The sequence below is a fragment of the Megalops cyprinoides genome, chromosome 9, assembly GCF_013368585.1.
Source record: "Megalops cyprinoides isolate fMegCyp1 chromosome 9, fMegCyp1.pri, whole genome shotgun sequence".
NCBI classification, from domain to species: domain Eukaryota; kingdom Metazoa; phylum Chordata; class Actinopteri; order Elopiformes; family Megalopidae; genus Megalops; species Megalops cyprinoides.
Window position 1 is genome coordinate 35,864,428 of NC_050591.1, and position 14,058 is coordinate 35,878,485.

General features: G+C 42.9%; 1 protein-coding gene across 1 annotated transcript; it reads right to left on the reverse strand.

Moving 5' to 3' along the window:
* Window positions 1-1,527: 1,527 nt before the first annotated feature.
* On the reverse strand, window positions 1,528-13,665 carry LOC118782621 (fasciculation and elongation protein zeta-1-like). Its single transcript, XM_036536018.1, has 10 exons — window positions 13,335-13,665; window positions 10,535-10,884; window positions 7,237-7,348; window positions 4,848-4,934; window positions 4,090-4,255; window positions 3,359-3,633; window positions 2,942-3,022; window positions 2,355-2,430; window positions 2,045-2,110; window positions 1,528-1,849 (listed from the first exon to the last, which is right to left on the reverse strand). The coding sequence occupies exons 2-10, from the start codon at window positions 10,846-10,848 to the stop codon at window positions 1,833-1,835; spliced, it is 1,194 nt and encodes a 397-aa protein (XP_036391911.1). The 5' UTR covers window positions 10,849-10,884; window positions 13,335-13,665; the 3' UTR covers window positions 1,528-1,832.
* Between the last annotated feature and the right edge of the window lie 393 nt (window positions 13,666-14,058).

The window sequence follows — 14,058 nt, forward strand, 5'->3', positions numbered from 1 at the left end:
GTGTGAAAGACATCATGCCACTGACAATATTGCTATTATTCCAGACTTTTACAATGAGAAGTGTGCAGGTGCCAGATGTTCGCTGAGGCTACAGGCTGACCACAGCAGTCCAGTTGCTTCCACCTTTCAACGCATCCGTCCAGCCAAACGGCGTATGTATATGGTTGTGCACACCTGTCAATCTGAGAGTTCGGAGAACTCATATCTACAGTATTTTAAGTGCTTCTACGCAAAAAAAAAATAGTCCCAGAATTTTTACTATTACTGAGTTAACCAATGATCATATTAACACATGCAAAGCAAGCCTGAAATGGTTATCCAGCTTACCTCAAACCAAAGAAGAAAACATACTGGCTGACTACACTGTGTGTAGTGAGAGAGGGAAAGGTCAGGGACCACAGCATCTGTGACTAACTGTAACCTTTGTCTGGTGACATTTTAATGCCAAATCACTATATCTTTCCCATAACCACTTGCAAACTCTAAAGCAAACCGGTGTGAGACAGTATGCCATCTGACTGAAGACGGCGCAGCCGCTGTTGAGCACCTCTTTCACCGCCTGTTGTTCATGCTGCTCTACAGAGACACTTTCCATGAAGAGAATGGGCTATTGACAGAGCCACAACGTGCTAAATCGTTGGGATGTGCAGCAATACCAAAATGACAAACATTTGCTTTGAAATTTCATTATCCTGCTAAGTGTGACTGTACTACATCGAGTCTCAAGTTCCTGACATCATCACATCTAGGGTATTTACGCAAACACGCAGTGGTGAATTATATGGTTTGCGGTAGGCATGTCAAATGACAGTGGAAGTTCATCTTTGCAACATTACTGGTATGTTAACTACAGGTGTAGTATGGGACTTTTCAAGCTACTGTACAGCGACGTTTAGTTCAGAACATGTATGCATTCTGCAAAGATACATTGTATGCTGCATGTTAACACAGGTAGCATACAAAGAGAAACAAGTGAAAAAATATATAATTTAACTAATAAATCAGTGATGGTAGCACTTTTTTCCACAGTACCTTAGTAACCACTGAAAAACCCAGGAACTGGCTGGTAACAATTTATCATGCATAAATTCAGCATTTACATTTGATCATTTAGACTGAAATTTGAGCACTCAAAGTAATGTTGGTAGTATTAACATTTTTCAATAAAACAATGCATTATTTACTAACAACAACAAAGAAGGTTCCACTTTATCACAACAGTGTAAAGGGAAAAGAATGTGGTATAAACATGGTAGCAATATTACGTTAAAACCCAAGAACGTTTGACTTGATACGAAAAACAGAAAAATAACAAACAGAAATTAAGTGCTACCAGAACTTTAAGATGTCAGTTAATGCAGATATAAGCGACATCTGTCAGTGTAACAAAAATTACAGAAGCTACATTAATAGTAGTAGTATTAAATTATTACATAACCAATTGTTACAAGCCAGTTACTGGGTTGTTACTTGTTCATAAAGGCACTGTATAAGTGCAGCTTCAAATATGATAATGACGACAATAATAATAACAATAATACCAGCAAAAAAGTAGGCTTTCAGAGGACTATCTGAAGGCCTGATAACTGCATAAATGTCCAAACAGCTTAACACTGTGAGTATGTCATGCCCGGGTGACTCTGGGGTGACAGGCATGCCAAAGTCAGATGGGGAGGACAGTTTTGTTCAGGGTCTCGCTGTGTGAGGAAGGATGGTTAGATACAGTGACACATCATTAGTTATGGATGGGCAACTCATGCAGCCAAGACTGGACGTGGAGAACAGGCAGGATGGACGGGTTCGCCTCGGCTCTCCACCACCCAAACACTGCCTCAGGTAGGACACAGCACTGGAAGAACACAGAACATCATCACCATTGTCATCATCACCTTTGTCTCCATTATCACCATCATCATCACTATCATCATCACTATTATCACTGTCGTCTTCATCATCACCATCATCACCATGGTCACTGACATTGCAACTTTGTCATCGCAACTTCTGTCACGATTTTCAGAGAGATGAAAAGGTGGAATATTACCTTTCAAGATGTAGTCAGTTAGTAAGGTAGGAACCTTCTCACTGTCTTCCTTCATTGCATAAAGAACTAAAGGGAAAAGATGCAAAGAAACAGTCTAAATGTAGAATGCCTCTGATTGATCAATTAATCTATTAGGAAATTGAAAAATGGGGAGTTTGGACTAATTAGGTATTTTCTTACTATTTATGCTAAATATTTTCTTTTAATGCTAAAAATAAGAATTTTGATTTAACTATCAAAGAAGAAGTGAAAGGTTAGAAAGTGTCTCTGTGATTGAAGGGAAATGTCTGTGAGTGAGCCATAAACGTACTTCTTGTCAGCATCTGAAGGTCTTCCACAGTGGGAGGCGTCCCCTTCTCCTCATACGGGATCACGGTGTTTAAATACTGGACAGGAGACATCACTCATTAACGAAGAACCATTTAACTAACAGAGAAACAACAGCATTCAAATGTGTTTGTATATGTACTGAAGAAGCACACCTGGCGTGCCTCTCCACACTGGGTGATTAAAAGGTCTAATTTATTCATGTCATTCTTTGCAAGAGCAGACACACTCTCAACATCCAGACATAGGTGTGCAGGACGTATGTAATTTATTTACCTGTGTATGCAATGCATTATATTACATTACATTATCATCATTTAGCAGACACTCTTAGCCAGAGTGACTTATAATTACAATACCTACCATTATATTCTTAGCAACCCTGTCAAATCAACTGGACCTGAAAACGCAGCAAACCTGAAAATCCAAAATGGTCTCAATGCACAGAGAGGCCGCGGAATGCCCTAGAGAGCTATTGACCCTGTGTCTAAGATTGAACTTGCAGCTGAAGGTGCTCTGTGGTGGAGACCTCCCTCATGCCCACACACATGCATGCAGTGAGGTCTTTACCTGTTTGTCTGTTCCTGAGTTCCAGAATGTCTGTCTGATTCCTGCCTGCAGAATGTTGGAGAGGCCTTCCATGCTGAAACGCTGCAAAGAAAAGGAGGAAGCAAAGGGGGGTTACAAGCAGGCCCACAGAAACTGAAAAACCCCGAGTAACTGGAAAACCCAGAGCAACCCTGAAAAACCCTGGGTAACCCTGAAAAAACCTGGAAAAAAACTAACCCAGAAAAATATGCAAAACCCTGGAAAACATTGGAGAACCTGAATAACCCCGAGTACCCCTGAAAACCCTGTAAAGTTTTGGACCTTGATGCTGCTGTCTCTGACCCAGTTCCCTTCACCACTAAAGCACATTATCACCTTCTCTCTCTCTCTCTCACACACACACACACACTCACACACTCACACACAGTCAGCGCTGACCTTCACAGGCATAGAGCTGGCCTTCTCGGTGCGGGCCGTCCCCTGCGGAGCCCCGCCCTTGTCCCGGCGTCTCCTCCTGCTCAGGTCCCTCTGCTCCTTCTGCCGGTTCTGCACCTCCATCAGGGCGGTGATGAAGGTGTTCTTCACCTCCTTCTCAAACTCCAGCTCCTCCCGCGTGGCCAGCTGCGTCACCAGTTCCTCTGAGAACTCCTCGATGGCCGTCTGCACCCGGGACAACAGCTCCACCAGCACCGACCTGGGCATCAGGCTGAGACCTGTGGGGGCAAATGCACACGCACGCACGCACGCACGCACACGCATGCACACGTGCACACAGACACATACGCATACATGCATGTATACACACGCAAACATAGGCAGAAAGAGTTGCATGCATATGGTCAGGCAATCTGCTAGTCTGTTTCAGCTCCTTGCATTATACAGTACAATAGGTTATGGCATGAAGCTTTTTATTACTTATAGGAATGAATTGGCTTCCTTTAGTCAAAGCAATTCAAAAGCATACTAGCATCAGTGTTTTTTTTTTTTTTTTTTTTAGCTATCGCTCTTTACTTTTAGCTTTAGCTATATTTCACATGATTTTATTGAGGGAGGTGAGCAATAGCAGAGCATTCCCTTCTCCACTACAGCAGCTGCTACTAAAAGAATAGAGAGAAACAGATCCCATTCAGTAGACTGTAGCCTGTTCCAGCAGTTGGGGCTAGCTGTACCTTCATAGGAGCAGTTATTGTTGGAGGCCTGAGACAGCAGTCTGATCTCCTCTAGGAGGGAGGGGTTTGTCTGGGGGGTGGAGCCCACACTCTCCTCTTCCTCTTCCTCTTCGGTTTCACCCGGGTCTGGGGAGTTTTCCATCATCTCCACAATCTCCTCGATTACCTGCCAGGCATAAAAAAAACACCACCTTCCGTTAATCATGTAATGAACAGACTGATGGGTGGGGCTTCCAAGGGTTGTCAATCACTGACTCTTATCAACCAATCAAAAGGATTTTCTAGCTTTATGAAAAATTGATTTTACCGGTGTTCATTGTCTGTGTGTCTGCATTCTGTTTAATCCAGAGCTAAGACTAGGGACACTCTACTGCTCACAGCAAACTATATAAATTCAGTAAGCTGAAAATCATCCACACGCATTCTGGTTTAATAAATCAAAATATGATTTTTTTTTTTTTTTTTTGAGCTTGTATATTTTATTTTTTGATCTCTTCACCAAAACTTGCATGGAAAAACTTTCAACTATTTACATAAAAACCTGTTCATAGAGGAATGCATGTGTACTATAGATTTATGAAACTAAATCATGTTTTCATCACGATTTTTAATTCCCCATTCACGCTGTACTGCACAGCACACCTAAAGACAACATAGCACACTCCATTCTGTTGTAACCATGGTGACACCAGTGATGTCACACAGTGCAGTTTCCTGTGTCTGGATTGGTCGAGGAGAGCTGGTGTGGTTCTAATCACCTGATCGGCTGTGATGAGTGGTTCCTCATTGGCAAAGTTTGCATGCTCATTCTTCTCGTTCATCTCATCCTCCTCTTTTTCATGGATCTGGAAACAAAAAGAATGAACAACTGTGCTTACTTGGTGTCCAGTATTGCATTTTTTACCACACTGCAGTCCTGTGCTCCTTACCGCTGCACCACACTGCTGCCAACTTTTTTTTGCTATCTCTTTCAGTTCTGCCCGCTTAGCTGAAATCCTTGCCCTACATTTCCCTCCATGTCGTGTACTTGGAACAATGTCACTGAAAATAAAACTGGGTTAAATCCGTGCTCTGAAATCCCTCCCGGTCCTGTGGCACATTGGGCCAGCCTGACGCAGACAGAAGGAGAGGCCGATAAGCGCAGGCCAAAACGCTGCGGCTGACGCTGCATCTGGATGGGAAATGTGATCCCAGCACGCAAGCTTTCCGTGTCATCTCCCCCTTCCCTAATAACTCCAATTATTCATTATCATAACTGCAGCAATCCGCTGAGCTTTGGGAACGGCCTAAAGTCTCCGGACTTCACAGCCCTTTAATGGTCTCATTTATCCTCCCCTCCTGCCTCGACCTCCCCCTCCCTAAAATGAGTTACGTGGCTGAAAACTGGAATTTCTATTATTCAGCTGGCTGAAAACACAGATAATGTGTTCTCTCTCCTTGCCATTAACTGCTGAATCATGGCAAAATAATGAGAAAATAATAGTTCTCATAATCTGCGACTTTGCTACATTACTTCCAACAAATTAAAGGTGTTTATGGCTTGTTAGCTTGCAATACAGGTTCAACCCAGCCACAATGACATCAGACACTCAGACCCAGGTAACTTTACAGAGTGCGTGACTATTTGTGGTGATGCTTGTTTTCAGGTCATTTTTGTCCTGTTGAAGGCCAGTGATTTCCTTGAAAATAATAGTCTATCAAGACAGTTGCTGATTTCTCTGCCTGACTTCTGATGAGTGACACTGATGGCTGAATCCACTAGGGGATGCAAGTCTAACCGTGCTGTTAGGCCGAAGCAGGTTTATACAATCAATCCAAACAATCACTGTGTTGTCACAGTTAGTGGGGAGTACAAAACCAAAGTGAATTGCTACAGTATTTCACTGAGCTTCTTTGCAGCGCTAAGTTTAAACTCTAACATATTTAAGCAAGCGTTAACAAGGCTACTGCTGAACAAAGGCTTTGGTACATTCAAAAGAATACTTAATGGACCTCATTTACAAAATCCCCTCCCAGAGTGTACAGCCCCACAATGCATCTGCATGTGAAAAATCACATTAAGGATTAAGGAGCCATGGGCACATGGTGACATCATCGCCAAGTGAGAACCATTTTAATTGGTTAGTAAATCCCCCAGTTTTTTTTCCTCAGCTAGTGAAATCACAAAGGCTGCTGCAAATAATTTAGCAAATATAGCAAGTCTTTTTTTCTTTTCTGGGGATGGACACACATGCGCGCGCACACACACACACACACACACACACACAGTTCCAACCCAACACTTCTTTTAAAAAAAAAAAAAAAAAACCCTGCTTAAAAGTATTTGAAATTCAGAAGACCAAGCACAAAGAGTTTATGACAGTGCATAAACCAACCACGAGCCCTCTAACCCAGAGAGATGTCCACACACCACAGGCCCCGGTCACCCTGCCTGTGACGCAGTGACTGCCACAGGGAGGACAGGGAGAAGGGCACGCTGTCACCACAAACGCGGGGTGATGGGGCAGGAAGACTCGGGGTTGGGTTTGTGCTGCCTGCACTGAGTACACTGAGTACAGCTGACAGGGAGTTAGTCAAAAGCCCCAGGCCACAGAGGCAGTTACTTCAAAGCTCCGCCAATCCCGCCGTCTCTACTCGTACCTGTGGCCCTTTCAAATTATAACATCAGTTATCATTACCTACAGGCTGACACCACATGCACTGCTATTTCAGTGCTGTTTCAATTGTTGTGTAGAACACCCACTTGAGTATTTCAAATGTGCAATTGGCCATACTGAGGTGGAATTGTTGACACCATTACTTGCGTCGTGCATGCTTACAATGAATAGGAGAACATGTTGTAATGAATGAATGAATGTAATGAAACAATGGTGCTTTCAACCTAACGGACAAAACCGCATGAGTAACGCTGACGTGTATTGATCTGACTTTCAGTTCTTCTGTAGACCCGCCACGGGGTATGAAAAACGTAATGTTCCTTTGAGAATATAACTGTGCTATAATTTTTCACACCATTACATGTGCAGTGATTACATATTCACTCAGTAATAAGAGCTATTAATAATGTAATCCATTTTTAATGCAAGAATGGGAACGTGCTGTTATGAATTGTAAAGGGCTGAGATACTGAGCTTTCAGATGCAGTACCTCCTGGTCGGAGAAACTGCCGTGGAGTGTGTCCGAGTCATCATCATCATCATCATCATCCCAGCCAGAGCCAGAGGAGGGCATGTAGTTATCGGTCAGAGCATCCCACACCCTGAAATAGAGAGACAGACCACTGACACCCAGAAACAGTGATAACACATCTCCCAAACCACACCCTTAAATGGAGAGACCGACCACTGACACCAAGAAACAGTGATAACATGCCTCCTAAACCACACAGTGAAGCAGAGAAAACCACCACTGACACCAATAAACACAATCAGCAGTAACACATCTCCCAGATCACGTCCTGGAATAGAAAGACAGGCCACTGACATGAGGACGAGGGATTATGCATCACCCAACCGCTCTCTGGAAAGGGAGATCAATGACACTCGGAGACTCAGAGGGTGTTAACACACCTCAGAAATCTGTGGCAACCCATTCATGATAGCTGTGATTGTGGTGCTGTGCTTCTCCACCTGAATTCTTCTACACACATTACTTCGGGGTGGATCCTTTGGATGGTCCATGAGGCTACTGATGGATTCCTGGCAGTTTATGTGCCACGTTAGGTAGGTTTTGGACTGCACAGCCTAATAAAATATATAAGCTATGGATGTGCTAGAATCAAATGGGGGGGAAAAAATCAGTAAATGAAATCAGGGCAGGGTCATGATACTTTGCTTCTCATAAATGGCCATGCATGGAATCAGCATTTCACAACAAACAAATCAAGCCCACTAACAAATAATCCTCAGCAGTTCACTTCCATTGGTATCATAAGTCTCACATATTAATAAACATGAGACATGATTGAGGAGAGGTACAGAAAATGATCATTTCACATGTTTGCCATTACTGAATACACAGAACATGAATAATAAAAAATATTTTTACTTACTAATTTTCATTTTTAATTTGTTTTGATTTTTAAATGTTTTATGTGTTACAGAACTAAACAAAAAAAAAAACTACACACAAACTTTTTTTATAACTGCCAACCTGCCTCTCAAAAAATTAAGAACAGAATCCACCCACACCACAAATCCAATAAAGCCCCATCTCCTTCAGTTCAGACTGTCTTACACAACCCTATTTGTAGGTAGAGTGAGTGATCTGTAGCATTAAATTGCTTTTGAAAGTCAGGGTTATTAAATCACATTGTTATGTAATGCATTACATATACTACTGTAGTTCCCTTTAATATTTTTTCCCACATCTTATTATGCTCAATATTGTACAGAGAGAAGTCTTATTGTAGGCCACCCCACTGCATTAAAATTGATATACTTGTACATATTATATTTGTATTGTTTTGTGCTTTTACTTATGTTTTTAACTTGGTAGAAAAATGAAATATAATTCCAAGGAAGTATAATGGGAAATCTTCATTTCCATTGCTCAGGAAAAAAACATACAATGTAAATGACTAAATGGCTGGAGATATTGCCCATAAGCAACCCTGTACAAGTGCAGAAAACCTATTTGTGGCAAACAGTGCACTTTCTACATGTCTTACAATAACTGGAAACCTGACCAACATTCACCAAAAGGGTGAGTCAGCTGACATGCCAACAAAAATAAATGACAGGTAAAGGAACTGCAGCCAGTCCAGTGGACCATAAATTTAATCTGAAATATTCCTCCAAAGACCTCTTTCTGGATGCGCTTTGGAGACTCTCACTCACTACACAAAAACTTTCGTTAAATGAAAATAATGAGTTAGACCCAGAGCCGGAGCTGCATCCTCCATTAAATTTCCCTCAAGGCGACAGCCTGCGCCCCATCGTTCTAAGACATGGGTATAAGCTCTCTGTGGTCTGGCAGGAAGAAAAACAGTTACTGGCACTTTGCGGGGGGTCAGCTCTTGAGTATGGAGTGAGCTGAAATGAACGTGCAGGGGACAGGGAGAGAGCCATCCCTTTGTCCCCCTCGGCTGGCACGCTGCCCCAGCCAGCGGGTGGCGGTGCCTGGCACGGCGGGAAACAGGAGCCTGTTCATGGGTAGCCTGTCCTCACAGCCAGCCTCTGTTGCTGGCACATACCTCCTCAACCTCAGGACAACAGGCACTTACTGGCACCACTCTCTGCTCGAACAGCCCCTGTCTCTCTCTCACACACACACACACACACACAGCCTGGCAGGAGGGCACTTTGCATTTCACAGCTCTCTAACCACGGGGACTAAAAATAGATCTGACTCTCCCACAAATTTACACACTCACTCCTGTGGTCCAGCTCAAGCCTTCTGATGTTTTGTATTGGCTTTTTTGTTTGTTTTTTTTGACCGCGACATACAGTGCTGTGTGAATATGGATCACTGTGTTCTAACAAAGGTTCTAACAAAGGATGCATTTTTAACACCTCTGCGGCCCCCACCCCCATGTAGCTGAAATGAGTTCCATTTCTTCCCCCCTGTGTCTGTCTCAATGCTCAGACCCACTTAATTGAAGAGTCCAACACCAACTTTGTAATCACAGAGAAATGAGACAATAAATCTTATTCCATAATCAACAATCATTTTTAAATGCTCAGTTAAACTACAGTGGAAATCCCAAAACAAATAGTGTGAAAGCTTTGCACTCACTTTAGAATTTTTTTTTTTCTAGGCCATTTTGTAAAAACACACAGATTTCAAGATATTAGCATAGATTTAATGAGATACATCAATATCGCAGAATTATCTGTGGATGCTCCATGAATTTGAATAATGACGGAAAGCTGGATGTGCCATTGAAACTTCTGTTGCAGCCTGTCTGCGTGAACAACGATCTGTAAAATTACTATCTGAAGAACAATGGCTGAGCTATTTTTATCAAATAAGACTATTTTTGGATAGTGATTCATTTCACTAAGAGTGATTACAGCTTCAGAGTTGTCAAGAAAGGGAGTGGGAATGGGAGGCCCTTTCAACTGTGGAGGCATACACAGAAGAATGAAAGGAGTGAAGGGCACAAAATCATATTCAATAACTCATCATTCACAAACAGACAGGTCAATGGGGTGGAATCTCTCAAATGATTGACAGCTTGGTCATTTCAGTTACCATGAATGCACAAATTCAACTGATACAGGACATGATTCATTTCTAAACCAGCAGTATCTCTGAGTGGTCTGAGGAATTTGTACTTTTTCAAAATACCAGTCAATAAAACCAATTCCATACTTAAGTGACATAAACTGCATCTACAGGCTTGATCTGTTGATGTTTGCAGATCCTCAACTCCTAAGTGTTATTTAAAAGCAGTACCGCACTGCTGCCCCTCAGGTGAGCAGACGGAGGACAGGACACTCACTCTTCATCCTGGAGACGCTCCTCATCTTCCTCGCTGTGCGTGTGGTTGCGCACGGGCGCCAGGCCCTCTGTCTTGGTGTTGTAGTTGTGGAAACACACGTTGAGCTTCTCGTCGAACTCGTTGACCAGGTCCTCCATGGACTTGAAGCTCATCATCTCTGAGAAGTTGTCCAGCTCGGAGAAGTCCTCGTGGGGCGGCGGGGCATTTCCGCAGGGCCGTAGCAGCGGCAGGGGCGGGGGCGGGTCCAGCTCCTCCACCCTGCAGGAGCGCAGGTCCTCGAAGTCCTCATCCAGACTCACCAGCGGGGCCTCCATTCTGCCTGGCCCTCACAGAGACACCCACACAGAACCCTGGCACAAAGAGCAGGGCACAAAACACCATTACCCACAATTCACCCTGGGTGCAACTTCCTCAGTCCGGCATTGAACATGGATATAAATCACCTTATAATATCAGGGGGAACAAACTACAATGTGAAACCACAATTGGATTTCGTAGTATCATGATAAGAGCCTAAGACCTTCTTTATTGGTCATTGTAGAATTTTGAATAGTATCGAGAATCTGCTTTTGAAATTACTGATTAGAATAGATGATATGAGTAGAAATAATAGATTAGTCATTAATCACAGATAGAGGTGAAGGCCATTTCCTGCCTTGTGATATTAGCAGCTCAATATTTCACACCCTTGTACCCTTGAAGTTAAACATAAGAATCTAATCTACCATCCTTTTTCTCTCTGTACAGTACTCATTAAGAGTGACATACCCATTGCCTTACTGACTTGAATAGTTGCCTATCTTGTCTACCTTTAGCCTATAAAAACATCAATCTGGAGGGTTTTGATTTTAATTATGACCAATTTCTTATATAAATAAATACTGTGGAATCTCACAGGGCTTAATAAGATGGAGACTCTGTGCAGCTTGCACCTTGGGCATGCCATGCAGATTGAGCTAATGACGGCACAGTAGTTATGCAACGTGGAATACAGATAAGATCCAGGACTAGCCTGCACGTGTCTCACTGTGTGAAATCATTACCATCCATTAACTATTATGCATTCATCAAATCAACCCATTCAGAAATTCCTTCCTTTTTAAATTATGACTGAGTGATGTGATCTACAATATTTTTGGTTTATTTGCAAAAGGGGTACTGCACATCACTGCCAGTAAAGCCAATCTACCGTCCTTGTGTGCTACTCACTAACATAAGTAAGGAAGAAATAGTTAGGCCTATATGTGATTTAACAGTGGCCAAAAGCCAAAAAACCTATCACACTCAATTAAGAATCCCACTCTTCGGAAGACATGCTTCAAAGGCATTGCACTGAAAGCTCATCTCTCCAGACAGGAGGGAAGGACAGGGAGATATCCATTTAAAGCGACGTTTTCAGACGATTTTATTTTCCAACGGCCCTCTCACTCACCCCATCTCCCTTTCTAAAGGCATAAATGATTCTTGGGCCGAATTGATTTGACACCTCTGTCACCCTAACGAGAGCTCGGGAACATCGTGTTTCATAACAATCTCCCGCGTCCCCTAGCGCGTCAGAGCCGGCCCGACACCGGCCGCCTTTACGCGTCACGGTGTTTTCCGAACAGAATTTCAATTACTTCTACATTTTTCCCCACACACAATCTTGGAATTTCAAAAGCAACATGTAGGGAACCACCAAACGTAAGATTTGCTTTCTTGCTGTTGAGAATTAAGGAATAAACCTTTACATTGAAAAGAGGTAACGTTTACATACTGCAAAATACATGTCGATATTGGATATTAATTCCTTGCAGAGACTTGAAATTATCTTATCAAGTAGTATGGGTGTCATCTATTTGAATTATTGGTACTTTCACCAACGCAGTCAGCTGGATACATTGTTTTTTTATATACCTATTGCATGCAGCCAGCAATCACTGGTTAACGCATCAGCGTCATTCAAGCAATACTAACATCTCGTTAAGACCGCCGCGGAAAGCGGATAATAATCATCTGAAATAAATAGTTATCTTTTTGGGGACTTTCGCAATATGTTTATTTGGTGTCTCTGAAAACCGTCTTTTCCCGTCCTAGTTGCACCACATTGCATCCAAAAGGACCGATGAGAGAAACACAACAGAGGTCACAGGATGAAATGGAAAAGATGCCCCCATTTTAGGGGGAGGGAAAACAACGGAACAGAGAACGATCTTTCATCCCATCTTCGTGGACAAAATGTCATACCAGTTCAGAATTAAGAGATTTCATAAAATCACGTTTTGTTACTAATCGGTGCATGCATAAACAACGCCTTGGCGGCGGTAGTGCTTAAGCAAGTGCTCATTCCGTTCCACAAATGCTAAATAAGCACGTTTCCCTCAGGCTATATTTCTTTTTGATTATTGCCAGCCTTGTCTGACCTCCCTCGATTGCTGCACATAAAATACGTTCAACAATAGGCCATATCATTTGTAGAATACACGCGCACCTTCACCACCGCCAATGCAATCACGATAATAATAATAACAATACTATATTTCAATCTAAAGACAAATAACTTAAATAACCTAATTGACAATGTTTCCTAATTTTGTCCAGAAAGGATACCACCTTTTGTACCATTATTTATCATCAAATCGAACTGTTTGCTATATATAGAAAACTGTAAACAAGTGCCGCACCACCATTGCCATAGCGATGGAGAGAACGCGAGGGGGATAACAGGGAGAGAGCGAGACGGGATGTGGAGGAAAGGTGGACCAGTCCTGTCATTAGGTGAAGGATGGGATGATGAAAACAATGGATCTGGAGAAATTACCGGCGATCGATGCGTTTCCTGCTGAGTAGCGGCGGAGAGCCCCTCCTAGGCGATGCAGATCTCGATTATGCTTTCATCCGGACATCTCAACACGGTGAGACAGCGGCGATCGCATCCCCTTTTTAAAGACACAATAGCAGTTGTTGTTTGTTTATGGTTTCTGCGATGTCCGATCGTTCAATGTATATTCCGCAATCGCTGATAAGAATCTGAAGAAGCAGCAGCTATGGTTTCAATCAAAACGCAGCGGCCCTGGGTAATAAATTAATAAAGCGCTACGGCGACTGTCAGAATCACCACCGCTCTCTTCATCCTTCTTTTCCTCTCTGTCCTCAAATCCCTCCCCCGCCTCCCCACCATCAGCACAGCCCAGCGCGCTGAATATTCATGAGCCCGAACGGAGGAGGTGGAAGGTTTAGCTGTAAGGTCAAGCTCTATGCCGTACGGGGGCTGAATCACTGTGTCCTGTCACAGAATTAGCCGCCCCGAGGCCTCGCCATGGCTCTACGCCTGTCAATCATCGTTGCGATCTCACTGCGGAACCCACTCGCTAAGATGTTTATCGCGGGAAAATGCCGCATATTGACGGATAATTGAGTTAAAAGGCAGAACACCGGGGGAAGCAGCATAAGACATTCTCGCCCACAAAGCAATTTTTCATCTCATTTCTTTGAGTTTCAATTCACATGTAATTGGTAAGGATAATATCATCAGCATTAACTAG

Excerpts from the sequence above, each read along its gene's own strand:
- LOC118782621 (XM_036536018.1), bottom strand. The coding sequence starts at position 10,848 with ATGGAGGCCCCGCTGGTGAGTCTGGATGAGGACTTCGAGGACCTGCGC. Across the intron at positions 4,256-4,847 it reads CACTCATCACAGCCGATCAG|GTAATCGAGGAGATTGTGGA; the intron begins GTGATTAGAACC and ends TATGCCTGGCAG. Across the intron at positions 2,111-2,354 it reads CCTTCAGATGCTGACAAGAA|TTCTTTATGCAATGAAGGAA; the intron begins GTACGTTTATGG and ends TTTTCCCTTTAG.